The sequence below is a fragment of the Sciurus carolinensis genome, chromosome 5 (genome assembly GCF_902686445.1).
Source record: "Sciurus carolinensis chromosome 5, mSciCar1.2, whole genome shotgun sequence".
NCBI classification, from domain to species: domain Eukaryota; kingdom Metazoa; phylum Chordata; class Mammalia; order Rodentia; family Sciuridae; genus Sciurus; species Sciurus carolinensis.
In genome coordinates, this window is record NC_062217.1 from 37,900,195 (window position 1) to 37,917,412 (window position 17,218).

General features: G+C 37.4%; 1 protein-coding gene across 4 annotated transcripts in view; it reads right to left on the reverse strand.

Annotated features, from left to right (window-relative positions):
- Rnaseh2b (ribonuclease H2 subunit B) overlaps nucleotides 1-17,218 on the reverse strand; it is a 91,267-nt gene that overhangs the window by 11,489 nt on the left and 62,560 nt on the right. The window contains exons 10-11 of one of the 4 annotated variants that reach the window (XM_047553390.1): nucleotides 10,485-10,565; nucleotides 7,828-7,971 (exon numbers count right to left, since the gene is read on the reverse strand). The exons of the other annotated variants lie outside the window; for them this stretch is intronic. Coding sequence (XP_047409346.1) covers nucleotides 7,840-7,971; nucleotides 10,485-10,565 — 213 coding nt within the window. The 3' untranslated portion in view covers nucleotides 7,828-7,839. Of the gene's footprint in view, nucleotides 1-7,827; nucleotides 7,972-10,484; nucleotides 10,566-17,218 lie in introns of those variants that run through there. 4 annotated transcript variants of the gene reach the window in all.

Here is a 17,218-nt window from a genome sequence, read left to right on the forward strand (position 1 = left end):
AATTTAGGTTGTGGGCTTGTATAAATCTCTAAATCCCATGTGAAAGCAAATTTATTAGCATTGGCACATTATTGGAAATAATGTATTTTAGCTGTAGGTCTTGGGACACCCAGGTAAAATGACTGCAGCAAGTGTCCAATTCACAGCTCTTTATTCAGAGATTAATAATTCTACTTAATTTAATGACCAGAATCATTAGCATACGACTTTAAGGCTCATACACATTTTGCATGAGTTTGTGAATATGTCCTTGGACTTTAAATACTAGAGCACCATAGAAAACGCATTCACAGCATGAACCTTGAAGTTCAAGTTTCAGCTATGAGGTTGTTGAGAACTTCAGTGTACTGCAGAACACCTGCCTAGGTGTTCAGTGTAGATGGATTGATCGGCCGGTTAATCCCTAATGCAACATCCACCTCTCTTTGCTACCCTCTAGCTGAATATGTATTTGCGCAGCAGTCAGGCAAGGGCCTCTGGAGAGAGGAAAGCAGGAAAATGGGATGGAGGGTGTCTGAGTAGGAGCATTGTAGAGGTAGGCAAGGAGGTTAGGATTGCTTCCCTGATTTGGGCGTGATAATGACAAGATAGAACAAATCACCTGAAGAGCTGAAGAGGCATAGACACAAAATGGTCATACAAAGGTACCAGTGTGGGGAGAGCCTGGTGTATTCAAGGACCAAAAGGAAGACCAGAAAACAGCTCAGGCACTTTGAAAGGCAAAGTGGATAAAGAGCTTGATTTACGTCTTGGGAAAAAACAGTGGTCTCAACTAGTAAGGATACTGGTTAGGTTATTTAATTGTCTGCCTATCGAGTGCATACTCTGTGCCAAGCACACTGCAACAAGCAAATCTGAATAGTCCCTGCTGCTCGGACCTTCCAATAGGGATGATAATGCGAGTGTTTCCGTGGCCTTTCCTTTTGTCCTTTTCTCTCTGGGTTGGTGTCACTATTCTGGCTCCTACCATACCTCATCCTGCAACCACAGGAATTACATGAGTATTACATGCAGTGTTTAGATCAGTGCCAATCACATGTTATCCAGTGTCTGCTGTTATTATTGGTTGTTAGTAGTACTATGAAATGATTATGTGAGAAATAGCATACTAGCACAGTTCCTAAGTATCTGAAAAACTGAGGATCATTTTATAAAACAACCAATCAATACTCTCCAAAGTGTCAAGGTTCCTGAAAGACAAAACAAATATGGAGGGACTCTTTCAAATCAGAAAATATTGAGGAGATATGACAACTTTACACTGTGAGGTCATGTATTGGATTCTGGAACAGACAAGTGACATTAGTATAAAGAGACATTAGTATAACTCCAATAAGGTCATAAATTAGCTAATAGTAACATCATTGCAAATTCCCTGATTTTGATAATTGTACTGTGGTTATGTAAAGGGTTAATATTGTGGGAACCTGAGAGGAGGGTAGACTCTCTTTTTTAGTATTCTTGCAACTTTTCTATAAGTCTAAAATTATTTCAAAGTAAACAATAGTAATGGAGAGAAAGAAACAAATTGAAAAAATGGGCACAGAAATGACAAACTAACAGACATCTATGTAGCTACTTAAACCAGAGTATCTAAAGGAAAACACAAATATATGAACAGAAAAGTAAGAAGACATAAAAAAGATTCAAATAGAACAAATAAAAATTCACTAATGGCGGTTAGTGGAAGATGAAATCCTACATCCAAAATAAACTTGAAAATACAGCAAGAGAAACAACTGTCTACAAAAGGAACAGGGGAAAAAAAAATCAGAAGCTCCATTTCAGGACTGCTATCAAGTGGCTCAGAACACATGTAACTGGGGTCCCAGAAGCTGAGGAGGTGGGGAGAAAGGAGGGAAAATAACTGAAAAATATTTGAAGAAATGTTGGCCATTTTCCAAATTGCTTGAAAACTATAAACTCAAAAAATAAAGACGCTTAATTGACTCCCAAATAAGATAAAGAAAACCACACCAACATGTTGGAAACTAATATGAGGGATGGGACTGGACACATTATATGAAGTAGGAGAAATATAAGAATTAAAACAGATGTCTTATCAGAAATGATGCAAGCCAGAAAAAAATGGTTCTTCAAATGGATAAAAGGAAATGGTAAGCTTTGCTTGAGCTAATGAAGAAAACAAATGACATGATGACAAATATCAGGTATGAAAAAGGAAACATCATTATAGAAACATAAACAGTAAGAGAATACTACAAATATAAACAATTTATACCAAGAAATTTGACAACTGACATGAAATAAGAGACATTTCCTAAAGGATATAAATTACCAAAACTGGCACAAGAAAAAAGAGAAATCTTGAATAGTTTTATTTCTACTACAAAGATTGAAATAGTAATTAAAAACCTTCCCAAAAAGAAAATCACTGGTTCAAATGGCTTTGAAACAGCTTCTTCTTCTTATAGCTTCTCCTTTAAACTTGACAAATTTGAAAAAGACCTAACAATTGTCCTGCTAACCTGTTCTTCATTTCTCCATCTTAGTTTCCAACAGGCAATCATCTCATGCTGCGATCAAAATCTGAATGGAAACTGCACTCCAAAGCCCTGGCCCATGCAGCCAGGAGGATGCCATCAAGACCCAAAGACCCTAAATACAACCTACCTCTGACCCATAAGACTAACTAAATATACATATGCAAGTCTCTTCCCCCACCCGCAGCCTCCCCGAACTATTTATGTTCTTCTCCTATTTAATCCTAACTCTGCTGAGACCCCCAGTACCAGCCTCACTGGTGAATTTTGTTCCACACATAAGGAAGAAACAAAACCAATCTCACACAACTCTTTCAGAACATAGATTATGTAAAGGTATTTCCCCACTTATTTTATAAGGCTGGTTTTACTGATACCAAAATCAGACAAAATCATTACAAGTAAAGAAAACTATAAATCAAGATTCATAAATAGAAATATGTAAGTCCATAACAAAATGCTAGTAAATAAAAAATAAAACCCATTGTATATGAAAAGAATAGTGCATTATGACAAAATAGGGTATATTCTAGGATTATAAGGTTAATTTAACATTAAAAAATTGAGATCCAAGATGGCAGACTAGAGAGAGGCTGTGTTCCTTGTCACTCCATAACTTAGGTTTCAAGCAGAGGAAACTCTGCTTCTCTGAGGCAGTATTTGCTGCTCATTGATCCCCTGCTGTTTACCCCATTTGTCCACCTGGATCACCCAGCGTCTGCCAGCATATTGTCTGCTTTTTGAGTGCAGATCGCTCACTGACTGCCGCCTATCATCCTCCATTTGCCTGTTTGCCTGCCTCTTGCCTGCCTTTCACCTACCCATCACCCATCAGCCAAGGTCCACCTGCTGATCGTGTGCCAGTAGCCTGCCAGTGGATCGCCTGCTGCCCTATGTTGCCTGGAAGTCCATTGTCACAGTACCTGCAGGTTTGGTTACACATGGCTGCCACCATTTTGGGACAACAGCCAGGAACTGCAGGACCCCCGGTCTGACCAACTGCTCCCCGCCTCCAGGACTCCCAGCCCAACCAACCATCCCCACGCAGACTCGGAGCCCACACCCCAGGCAGTCAACATGTTTGGAAGCCAGTGCAGCCATCTTGGATTATCCTGGAAGTGGAAGCTCCCTTCTTTAGGTGGGGCAAATCCCACCCTGAGACTCATGCTGGAGACTGGAAGTTCATTGTCAGGTACCTCTCATGCATCAGGCTACTGAAGACTGGGAGGTTTGAATAGTATATGACTGTTAGAGTGTAGATTATTTTTCTGTCCTTTTTGAAAAAAAATTAACTTTTTATTTCTTTATTTTTCTTGCCCTATTTTCCTTTTGTTACCTATTTCCTCAGAGTCTCTTTCTCTCTTTTCTCAACCAATTTCTTTTTATTCCGTTTTCACTCTTCCTACAATCTAGTACTAATATATACTCTTTTCTCACCCTATTAACAGTTACATCCTACACCCCTTCCTATCCTCTTTGTTCACCATTAGAAACTATAAAACTCATTGCAAATCTATTGATTATACTGTAGATAACAATTGAACTCGTCCTCTCTGTTTATTATGACAGTACTGTTAATGTCTTAGTAGGGTCTGTTTGGTTTAGGGCTGCATATTTTCTGTACTGGGAGCTGCTAACATTGATCTCTGCCTTAAAGAAGAGGTTTTGGAAGCCTGCAGGGTCACTATAAGCCTATAGGAGGGAAACTGAAATACCCCAGATCCACACTGCTAGAGGGGAAGATATGTGAACAACATGAAGAAACAAGGGAAGAAAGTGTTCCAAAGAAATCAAGATTCTGTTATTAACAGAATCCAATGACAGCATGGTAGAAGAAATGTCAGAAAAGGTGTTGATCTGCAAATACAGACAATGAACCATCACTCCAACAAACAGTTAAAAGAGCAACTGCAGGAAGCAACAGATCATTTCAACAAAGAGATACAGATTCTGGAAAAACAAAACAAAACAAAACAGAAATCTTTGAAATGAAGAAACAATAAATCAAATAAAAAACTCAATGGAAAGTATCACCAACAGACTAGATCACTTGGAAGACAGAACCTCAGACAATGAAGACAAAATAGTCAATCTTGAAAATAAAGTTGACCAAACAGAGAAGATGTTAAGAAATCATGAACAGAACTCCAAGAACTATGGGATATCATGAAAAGACCAAATTTAAGAATTATTGGGATTGAGGAAGGTACAGAGATACAAACCAAAGGAATATTGTTCAATGAAATATCCGAAAATTTCCCAAACCTGAAGAATGAAATAGGAAATCAACTACAAGAGGCTTACAGAACACCAAATGTACATAATTACAACAGATTCACACCAAGGCACATTATAATGAAAATGCCTAACATCCAACATAAACATAGAATTTTAAAAGCTGTGAGAGAAAAGCATCAAATTACATACAGGGGGAAACCAATATGGCAATCAGCAAATTCTCAGCCTAGACCCTAAAAGCTTGAAGGGCCTGGAATAACATAAGTTCTGAAAGAACATGGCTGCCAACCAAGAATCCTATACCCAGCAAAACTGACCTTCAGATTTGAAGATGAAATAACATTAAAGAATCATTATAATTCAAATATTAAAAGGTACTCCTTTATTAAAGGAAAACTGTCAGGTTTGGTGGCACATGACTATAATCCCCAAAACTTGGGAAGCTAAGGCAGCCTCAGTAACCCTAAACAATTTAGTGAGATCCTGTCTGAAAATAAAAAATTAAAAGGGATTGGGGGTGTGACTCAGTAGTAAGTGCCCTCTCCCCCATTCAATCCCAGTACTAAAAAGGGAAGATTCTGATCATCTCAAAAGATGCAGAAATTATCTGACAAGTCAATAGCTTTTTATGATCCAAACTCTCAGTGTAGTAGGAATAGAAAGCTTCCTTAACCTGATAAAGAGACTCTACAAAATACCACACAAATACATATACACTGATATACTTGGCTTTAGAAATGCTGATCTGAGTATATAGTGTATATATGTATACACACACACACACAATTTCTGGCTTTGGACACTAAGCAGTGTTGTACCAATAATAATGAAAGCACTTACTGCCTAGCTGTTGGTTTCTAAACACCATTCTCTACTGAAAGGAATAGGGCTCCTTGGAAAAAAGGCTGATTCAGGCTTTGGGCAGGGAAAAGTTCAAAAAGAGCCTGGAATTCCCACTGCAGAAATAAGAAAGTACCAAAGAACAATAAAAACATACCAAAAAGATGTAGGAGCAAGATTAAAGGGTCTCCCTCTAGCTGTTTTGGAACAATATGAGCATTAAAATTAATACTAATACCAATACTACTACTACTAATATAATTCCCTGGATAAGATGAAAAGCTACAAATTCATACTGACATAAAATCATAAATGAATAAGTAAGTGGACAAGGAAGGCTCTTCCTTACAGGAGGATGCCAACCGATGTAGAAGACTTGCTAGTTAGAAAAATCATCAGTAGTTCCTAAAAGTAGTGAGTGAACATTTCATGTGGAATAGGCTATTTAAGAGTTCCAGGATGTTTACCCCCAAATTACTAATTAATTACAAAGATAATCAAGAATAATTTACAGTGGATAAGCCTATGGACAGCACCCTGAGTGACTGAGGTTAACAAGATTGATATGGAGCAAACTGTGACTCCTGATATGGTACAGTAAGAAAGCACTTCAGCACTTCTTCTGTGGGTGCCTGAAGTGTAAAATTTGGATTTAATCAAGAGGAAAGTCAGACAACCCCAAAGTGAGAAATATTATACAAAAAGGTGGCTTGTACTTCTAAAACCTGTCACATAAGACAAAAAATGGGTAAGAAATTCTTCCTGGTTAAAAGAAGTTGTAGTAAACAACAATAAAGAAAGCCTTCAGTGCTAGACAGTTTTGCCTCTGATAATCTTTTCAGAAATAGAAATAACCACCATGGAAATCAATATGGAGTTTCCTCAAAAGATTAAGAATGGAACTGTCATATGACATAGCTGAAACACTTCTTGATACCTTTGCATAAGAATTAAAGTCAACATTCTTTAGAGATATATGCATACCCTTGTTTATCAAAGCACAATTCACACCAGTCAAGTTATATAATCAATCTAGGTGTCTGTCAACAGATGACTGGATAAAGAAAATGTGGCATATACACAAAGGAGAGTTATTCAGCCATAAAGAACAAAATTATGTCATTTGCAGGAAAATAGATGGAACTAGAAAGCATTATGTTAAGCAAAATAAGCCAGACTCAGAAAGTCAAGGGTCATATGTTTTCTCTATATGGAAGTGAGAGAAAACATAAAAAAAGAAAATAGAGTCAGGGTCTCAGGGGGAGGGAGGAGGAGAGGGAAAAAGAAGGTATTAGGGAATTAAATGGATCAAATTATATTTATGTACAAATGTCACACCCACTATTTGTTAAAGTGGAAGATTCTGTCAACTTTTTTGAAATGTATTTCCATAAATATATATTTGAAAAATTTAGTTTTGAACCTGTAAACTCACATCTAAAAATCTATTCTAAGGAAGCAATGAAAGATATAGACAATATAATCTGATTCTTCAAACACTGAACATATGTAAATAAATGTTGAAATAAGGACATTTATTAAATAATCAAATACTGAATGAATGAAAAGGATATTGTCATTTAAAAATCATATTTGTGAAGACTACCTAGTAGCCTGGGAAAAATCTCACAAAATGATGTTATAAAAATGGACGTTCTAAAATTACTATTATAATTTCTTTAACATTTTTTTAATATAAGAAAATATGCCAAATTGTTTCTGGGGAATGAGAAGGTAGATTACAATTTTTGTTTTATTCTTTTCACTATGCTTTTTTTTTAAACTAAGAACATATATTCATAAAAACAGAAAAATTCCAATAAATGTAAAATTTACGAATACTATTCTATTAAAAACCAGCAATTTACCTGACAGTTTTGTTCTTCATTTTCTCAGTATACTGAAAACCATGTTGTTAAAGCTACTGTGTAGCAAAATTACATAAAATAACAATAACTCTAATATTGTCATAGGTCAATTAACAGGACACTGTGATGCTATATGTTAATTCTGTTCACTTGATTACTTTTCACTGTGTCAAAAACTCCAAAGGCCACAGTCATAAAAACCACACAATGACTTTCCCATATTTTGTTCAGAAACACAAATATCAAATCCAAAAAAATGTTCAAGGGAACCTGAACGTTGCCATCTCTTTTTCTCCAAAAGGTGGTGATCAAGGGTCAGGAAGTACAGCAGCATGAAGAATGAAAATGGAACACATAAAAAGAAAACATGTGTTTTGCTTTATTAGACTTTATTTTTTAGAGTTTTTAACATTTCCAATTTTTTTAAAACTTTTTGTGCCAAAAAAGGTATCGATACTTTTCATTCCACTCTTGTCAACTTTAGCCAAAGCCTTCTGAGCTGCAGTCAGTTTGCTAGTTTTCTGTTTATGAAAATAACAGAGAAATATGGTATGAATATAACATTAGTAAATCACATATGCAAATCAGACAATATTGTGCATGTCTCAAGGTTCATCAGGGAGGAAAGCCCTGCTACTTACATACTTTCTAAGAGAATGAATACAGTTCTGATATCTATTCATAATTCAGATGCAGAATATGTTAAGACAAGACTGCTGCCGTCTAAGGAGTGAACTGTTACAGTCAATGGTCTACTGTGGGGTGAATAATTCTGGAGGGTGCATTAAGTGTAATAACACAGACAATAGAACTGACACAGGCGGAGATTGTCAGAGGGAGGAATTACAGCCTTGTATTATTACCACTTGATGAATAATTCACATCAATTTACCATTTGATTTTATTCATTTGCTCTATGGGAAACCAAGGACAATTCTATTATATTCAAAAGATGACCTATATTACAAAACATCCACTGGTTTTCAACTAGTACTGAGAAGTACTTCTTCAATAAAGAAATACTTTCTAAAAGCTGACTCCAAATACCTCTGCCTTTTGGATTTTTCTCTCTTCCTGGTCACTGTATTATTCCCTACCCTATGCCCTTTAAAAGTACTAGAAGATGGTAAATAGCAGCTGATTTTACTCAATGCCTCACAACTTATTGAGAAGAAGCATAAATAATGGAAATCAGTAAAGAAAAAAAAATCATCTATCTCCCTGGGAACTGTAAGACAAGTTCAAGGGCACAGCATATGATTCCTGAAATCCCGTTTCTCATATTCAGTCACATGTCATTTAGAAGCCTTAATTTTTGATGGGAAGGTGAAAAGTGGCTGTCTAATCCAGAAAAATTGTTCTGGGTGTTTATTCACCTGCCATCCTGGTCCAACCCTCTTTTCTTACTGGTGCTATGCTCAAGTGGACACACTGGGCACTGGGACAGAAGGATTTGTCTCAAAGAAATTCAAAATGTCCCTGTTTACACAGAGCATTGAGTTGTTTAGGTAAATCTTAATGTTGGATTATTCTTTGATATCATGTGCCCCAATAAATGACATATAAACTCTAAGCAGACTATGCACTGCTAAAATCTAAATGAAAGCTAACTTATCTTGGGGTGGGTAAGGCCTTTCTAAGCATAAAAACATACTATACCTCAGAAAAAAATTTAAAACAACTAAAACATCAAATGAAAAGTTTAAAAACATATTGGAAAACTTATTTGTACTTTATATGAATCACAAAAAGTGTTAATAGTCTTAATTTAGAATAAGTTCTTAAAAATCAACAGAAAACATTATTATCCCAACATAAAAACAAGGGACACAACAGACATTTGCAAAAAATGTAAATTAACAGTAAGTGATTAGGAAGACAGATCTTTCCAGTTAAAGAAACTTGACAGGAAAATATTTTCAAGAATAAAAATAATGCTTTCAAGAATGCTAGATAAACAGTTATTGGCAATGATGTTTGGGACTACAAATTTCTGCTATATCTTTGGAAAACGATTTAGCTATATATTTTAATGAAAGAGTTCATGTTCTTTAAGCACTTACTCTTAGTTCTAAATTGTGTCTAATGAAATAAACAGAGATGCAGATTGTAAATAACAATGTCTATCACTTCATTAAAATTTTTTTTTTAAAAAGCCAGAGTACTCCATCTAAAACATTAAAGTATATAAATTCTATAAAAGTGAGTTGACAGAAAGTGTACTGCATATATAACTGTGAAATAATGCATATGTGGCTATATCAAAATAATAATTCATTTGCTGTCCTTACTTGGAAGTTATTTATTATGCTAATATTTTGATGTGTTTCTGATAATCAGTATATAATTGAATTAAAAATCTAATGTAAATTCCATATCTTTAAAAAAAAAAAAAAAAAAAAAAAAAAGCCAGAGTAACCTGTAAGTCCAAAACCAGGGGACTGATTCCATTCCATTCCATATGATGAAGTAAATTAACACTTGTGATTGGATATGAAAGGATGATCAAAATTTCAAAGTGTTTAATAACATGTGAACATTTTCACAAATAATGCTAAATGGAAAGGCCAGAACCAAAAACTATGTAAGCATTATAAAAGCTACATGTTACTTACAACGCACATGTAAGATAAAAAACTTAGTACAAAATGTTACCCAAATAACATTTATGGGCACATGCTAAATGGTAGAGTTATTCATAATTTCTGGGACAATTTTGGGCAGTAGGATTGACTTAGGATTGACTAAAAATTTATCTGTAGAGACTTCTTCCCTTACCACCCATCACTCTATGAACACTTGGTTAAGTGAAGGTACACCCTTGGCAAGTGAATTGCTCTTCTCTGATTTGTAAAAAGTTTGAATTGCTTAACATTTTCATTGTCATGCACAATTTTGAGTAAATGAAGCCACAGGTATGCAAGTTAATTTTTCATGGTCAAAACTAATCACAATCAAGTGTGCAACTGTTCCTGATGTCTACGCACATCACCCATGGCGAATGTACAGGATACCACCACACCTGGACGCATACCTTTTCAGTCTTCAAATCTTTCGTGTTAAACTTAGTGTAATCTTCTTTTGCTTCGACAGGCTCATCTGATAACTTTAGTTTCTGCAACGTTAGAGCAGTGAAGAGGTGTCAAATGTCACCTTGCCACTTATATGATCCATTAAAAACTAACAAATGTGCAATTTGGACTCACATGGGCCAAATGGAGCACAGACTTGGCAATGGATTTGCTTTTTACAAACTCCTTACATGCTGACAACTGTATAGTGAACTGAGCCACATATCACTTCCAAGAAGCAGCCGGGGTGATGGGATATGACTAGGTAGGTACATGACTCAATCTCTCATCCTGTCTAGCAATAGAAATAAACTCTCACTTTGTGTATGTCAGGTCCAGTGAGAAACTAGGTGGTTTAGACTTTAGGGACAGCGTAGGGCTAAACTCAACACGTGGACGTCAGAAAAGAATTCCTTAAAAGTGGATCAGATATCCAATTGCAACTCTCACTTCCCTCACCTCCTAGGCTGATTAATATCCACTGAGGAATACGGGAGCAACATTATTCTATTATTACCATTGTTGCATAGCTTCGTCTCCTTACTTCCTTTCAATTTAATTATTTTATCCACATAAGAACTGTATAACAAGGAGCAAGAGAAGGAAGTGAAATTAATAGCTTCAGGATCTTAGTAGAGGATGTGGGGTGAGATTTCAATTTTTATGCAAGTATTCTTCCCATTAGGTCCAATGCAGCTACGTTGGACCGTCCCTAAATATTTTCACCTTTCACATGAGTGTTTTGCACCAATATATGCGAAAATCCTGTCAGGAGCTGGACTGCGACCTTAATGACCACTTTTTTTTTTTTTTTTAAAGAAAAAAAAAAGAAGAAAAGAAAGGTTGTCATGCAGGACTGACTGTATAAGACCACTGCATGGTGATCACAATGGACTTTCACAGATCTTCAAGCTCTTTGTGGAGATAGCCGGTGGGTAAAATCCAACATGGTTCTCCCCTGGGTAAACAGACTCACCCTCAGCTTAGTTCTTCACACCCCTGCTTTTCTAAACAAAGAACTCTAACAGTTTTAGTGCTAACATATGCCACAGCCTGTACCACACAGGGGATAAAACTAAACGAAATTCTGATTTTTTTTTCTGTGCAAAACAGATGAGCATCCTGAGACTATATCACATACTGTGGGAAAATCTCTTGACCACATAGCAACCTATAGCAAATCAATTGTGCAAAGCAAGTCCACTGGTTCTCTGCAGAAGGAAGAACAGGAACAAAGACCCTGAGGGAACTCAGCAAATGACAGACTAGCGGCACCCAGTGAACACTGGCTGTTCCCTGAGATTGCAGCTGCATCATGAGGTAGGAGAGCTGAAGGAAAGACCTGAGCTGCAAAAGGCTTGTCTGCAGCCACCAGGTGAAAACCAGAAATACTGGTTCTTGGAATAAGAGAACTGATAAAAGAAATGGTGTACACCAGCACAGGAGGCAGCCTGGTTGGGAAGGGGAGCTCCTTTCTGGTGAGCTGAAGCAAACTCTCAGGATTCAAAAAAATACAGACTCAGGCAAACATGGAGTCTTAGCACAAAGGAGATTTGGAACCTGCAAGGGAGCCAGTATGGGAAAGGAGGTTCCCTAACTGACCTCATGGTTTCAATGAAAACTGGAAAAGGGAGCCATCTTGAAAGGGACTTCATTGTCCAGATGAAATGTGCTAGAGATCACAAACTTCTAGCCTTCCTTCCTTCCTGTCTTCAAAACCCAGTGGTCACTTCTTTCCTTTCACTGGGTCAGTGGGCACTACCTCGAGTCTCAAGCTGGGATCAGGAGACTATGGCACTGATCTGTTGGCAGCTCTGAGAAGCACAAGGTGGAGGAGGGTTCCCTTTGAAATTGGTGACTAAACTTGATAATGAGGGGCAAACAGGTGGGGTGTGGACTTGGAATGGGAGTCAGAATGGGAGAGATGAGATTGGGTCTGGTGAAAAGCTTGCTGCCCAGCACACCATCCCAGCACAGACTCCAGAGGCATGACCACCCCACTACCTATACTGAGTCACCACTGCGAGTTGGACACTTTAAAACACAGAGAGAGAGAGAGAGAGAGAGAGAGAGAGACACACACACACACACACACACACACACACACACTAAGGCATTCTTCAGGATGTGGGGTGCCAAGCAATCCGGATCAGTTCACACTATATAGCCATGCCCATCCCTTCCTCTGGTATAAAAATCATAAGTGAATTTAGCTCTGAGCAGACCACGTTTCCACCACACTTGCTGTGGGGCAAGGAGAGGCAGAGCTCAGCATACAAAGTCTCTGAACAGGTTTGGCCTTCTTGAGTCAAAGAAGGAACCAACTGTACAGTAAATGGTAACTGTGTCCCACAAACCTCCCCATAACTGGTGGACTCAAACTGAAGCCCAGGAAAGAAGTGTCTCCATTGTTTTTAAAATATTTTTTGGTTGTCAATAGACATTTATTCATTTATTTATTTATTTTTATGTGGTGCTGAGGATCAAACCCAGTGCCTCACATGTGCTAGGCAAGCGCTCTACCACTGAGCCACAACCCCAGGCCAGAAGTGTCTCCATTTTAAATACCTCAGCACGGACAAATTTTAATCTTTTTACATTTATTTTTACATTCACTTTCATGGTCAATTTTATTGTCTTTCCTCACTGGGTTTTTATAGTTCTAACTTTAAGTGTTTTTATCAATGAATAATATTTTCATCATTCTTCTTTATCATTTAAATTCTCTTCCCTTCTTTTCTTTCTCTCCTTTCTTCTCATACCCATTTTTAAGTGTTCCTTTTAGAAATAATGACAATAGAATGTATTTTCACATATTATATATAAATGGAGCGTATCTTACTCTAATTAGTATCCCAATCTTGTGGTTGTACATGATGTGGAGATTCACCAGGGTGCGTTCATATACAAACATTGGAAAATTATGTCTGATTCATTCCACTGTTGTCCTATTCCCTTTGAAACTGGTGGTCTAAGCTTTGGGACGAGCGGCAAACAGGTGGGGTGTGGATTTGGGACAGGAATCAGAATGGAAGAGATGAGACTGGGTCAGGTGAAAAGCTTGCTTCCCTTCTAATCCATTGAACTTAAATTCTTTCCTTGCCTCCACCTCCCCCACCCCCTTGTGTGTTAGCATCTGCATATCAAAGAGAACATTTGACATTTGCTTTTTTTGGGACTGGCTTATTTCACTTAGCATGATAGTCTCCAGATCCAGTCATTTACTAGCAAGTCATTTTTTTAATGGCTGAGTAATACTCCACAGTGGATATATATATACACCAGCTTTCCTTTATCCATTCATCTTTTGAAGGGCACCTAGGTTAGTTCCATAGCTTAGCTATTGTGAATTGAGCGGCTATAAACATTGATGTGGATGTGTCACGGTAGTATGTTGATTTTAAATTCTTTGGACATATACCAAGGAGTAGTATAACTGGGTTAAATGGTGGTTCCACTCCCACATTCCCAGTTTTTTGAGGAATCTCCATACAAATGGTTACACCAATTTGTAGTTCCACCAGCAACATATGAGTGTGCTCACTCCCCCACATCCTCACCAACATTTTTTGTTGCTTGTATTCTTGACTATTGCCATTTGGACTAGAATGAGATGAAATCTTAGGGTAATTTTAATTTACATTTTCCTACTTTGCTAGAGATGTGGAACATTTTTCCACATATTTGTGAACCATTTGTATTTCTTCTGTGAAGTGTCTGTTCAGTTCCTTTGCCCACTTATTGGTTGTGTCACTTGTTTTTTTGGTGTTAAGTTTTTTGAGTTCTTAATATATCCTGAAGATTATGCTCTATCTGAGGGGTAGGTGGCAAAGATTTTCTCCCATTCTGAAGGCTCTCTTTGTACACTCTTATTTCCTTTGCTGTGAATAAGCTTTCTAGTTTGATACCATCCCATTTGTTGATTCTTGATTTTACTTCTTGCATTTTAGAAGTCTTGTTGAGGAAGTCAGTTCCTAGTCAACATGATGGAGTTTTCCAGTTTCCCCAGCACCATTTGTTGAAGAGGCTATATTTTCTCCAATGTACGTTTATGGTGCCTTTGTCTACTATGAGATAACTGAATTTATATAGATTTGTGTCTGTGTCTTGTATTCTGTTCCACAGGTCTTCATGTATGTTTCAGTGCTAATACCATGCCGTCTTGGTTACTATAGTTCTATAATATAAGTTAAGGTCTGGTATTGTGATGCCTCCTGCTTCACTTTTCTTGCTAAAGATTGCTTTGGCTATTCTGGGCCTCTTATTTTTCCAAATAAATTTCAGGACTGCCTTTTCTATTTCTATGAAAAATGTCATTGGAATTTTAATAGGAATTGCAAAAAATCTGTGTAGCACTTTTGGTAGTATGACTATTTTGACAATATTAATTCTGCCTATCCATGAACATGGAAGATCTTCAGTTTCTTTCTTCAGTGTTCTGTAGTTTCCATTTTACAGGCCTTTCACCTCTTTTGCTAGACTGATTCCCAAGTATTTTTATTTTATCTTATTTCATTATATTTTATGCTATTGTGAATGGGATAGTTTTCCTAGCTTCTCTTTCAGCTGATTCATCATTGGTGTATAGGAATTCAATTGACTTATGGGGGTTAATTTTATATCCTGTTACTTTGCTGAATTCATTTATGAATTCTAGAAGTTTTTTGGTGGAGTTTTTTGGGCCTTCTAAATGTAAGATCATGTTGTTTGTGTGTTTACCCACCTAAAGGTATGGATCTGAGGCAGTAGAGTTTCTACCCTGTGGATTGATAGTGTCCCTAAAGGTTTCCAGTTTAGGGGAAACAAAATAACAACAACAACCAAAGCAAAAAATATACAGCATTAAACCAAATAGTTCCTACGATGACATCTACAATGTTAATTGTAACAGTAAGCAGAAATGATGTGACCAGTTATTGCCCACATTAAAACAGTAAGTTTGCAAAAGGGTTTATAATTTTGAATGGTGAACAGGGAGAGAAGAGACATAGGATGTAAGGATTATGAGAAAAAAGAGAAAACAAAATTTAAAAATTAAAGAAAGAGTGAAAAAGAGAACAACAGAGTTTGGCTGTTATTAGAAGAAAAAGAGAATAAAGGGAAACAGATAAGTGATAGATAAAATTAAAAAATAAAAATAGAAGAATACAAAACAACACTGAAATATACTAATCAAACATTCTAGCCCTCAAAAGACTAAACCATGAAAAATAACTGTCTTCAAAAAATGCCGGAACTGAGAAAAAAAAGAGACAATATGTATAAGTGTCCATGAACCATTCAGTTCACAATTAAACAGAAGGAAAAAAAAAAGTGTTTGATGAAAAGAATTGTTTATGTTGGAGTTCAAAACATTCTCCACTTCCCTTCTCAGCAGTGTTAGGTGGGCAGGGCTGGAGTGTGGTGTCTGCTCCACACTCAGGCTGGAGTTGCGGGAGTGCTCTGTGAGAGGAGATCCCACGGGTAGAGCTCCTGGAGGTGGGGTTTAGGTCTACATAGGCTTCAGCTTCTTTGTTGAATGGCAATTGGTCTGAAGATTTTAAATCAGTGTACTTACAGGGTCCAGCAGGGCCCACACTGGGAAACTGCACTCCAGGAATCTTCCCTGGGTTCCACTTGTGTGGTGGAGGAGCCAAACTTTGTTCCCTCCATCAATCAGGGGCCCCATGTCTCTTGATTTCTCAGGTTCAGTCTCCAAACTCAGTCACTTCTGCCCCTGCCCTTTTGAATTCCTGGCCAGATATGGGCCTGCTAGCTGTCCTGCAAGCTCCCAGACTCAAGGGTGCAGGGGGAGCCAAGTGGTTTTCCACGACCAGTATTCTGTGTAAAACCCCGTTCATGTTTCATTTAGGCATGTGCTCTGTTGTTCTGTGTGGGTTTGCCAGACTCAGATTTTAGGGCATGTGTGGGTTTGCCAGAAATCAGCTCCCAAAGCTGCCAGGCAGCCCCACAGCATGGTTGCAAAATGGCTCCTTACTTTGTCCTCTAAGGTCAGCTGGGAGAGATGCAGCCTCTCTTCAAGAAAAGTGCAGCACAACTTTCAGGTTAGTCTGGCAGTATCTTTGATCTCTGATCTTTCCATACCCAGACATGCCACAGGCCTCCTAAACATGTGGGTTCCTTTAATTTCCTTATCCCTCCACTTTCCTCAAGGGGGCGGGGCCCACTCTGGCTGGCGCTGGCAGTGGTGGGGGATTTCTTCTTTATCTTATTTCATCCAAGTTCCTGAGTACCCAATCTGATTTGAATGTCCAGTATTAATTCCCAGTAAAGTCCTTTTTTTTTTTAACCCACCTTAATGAGAAGCTGGCTATCTGCTTTCTTGGTTTCACACCAAACCTGGCAGGATAGCAACCTCCTATATTCAGCCATCTTGACTCTTCCCCCACCCCATTGTTTTTTAACCTCTGCAAGAAATCTTAATTTTTCATGTTTTTATATTCCTTTTGTTATAAGTGGTTGTGTTTTCATCATTATTTGATTTTTCACAGTTCTAATTTCATGTATTCTCAACTAGATTTTTTCCTCAGTGTCTTTTCTTATTTATTTTTATTTTTTTCTTTCAATTTTTCTTGTGTTGCTCTTCACTACCCAACACTCTTTTCTTCATTTCCTTTCTTCCTGTACATTTTAGAATGAGACATATGAAGGTTAATGCCTCGTTTTACAGACTAATTTATATAGTCTCTTACCCACT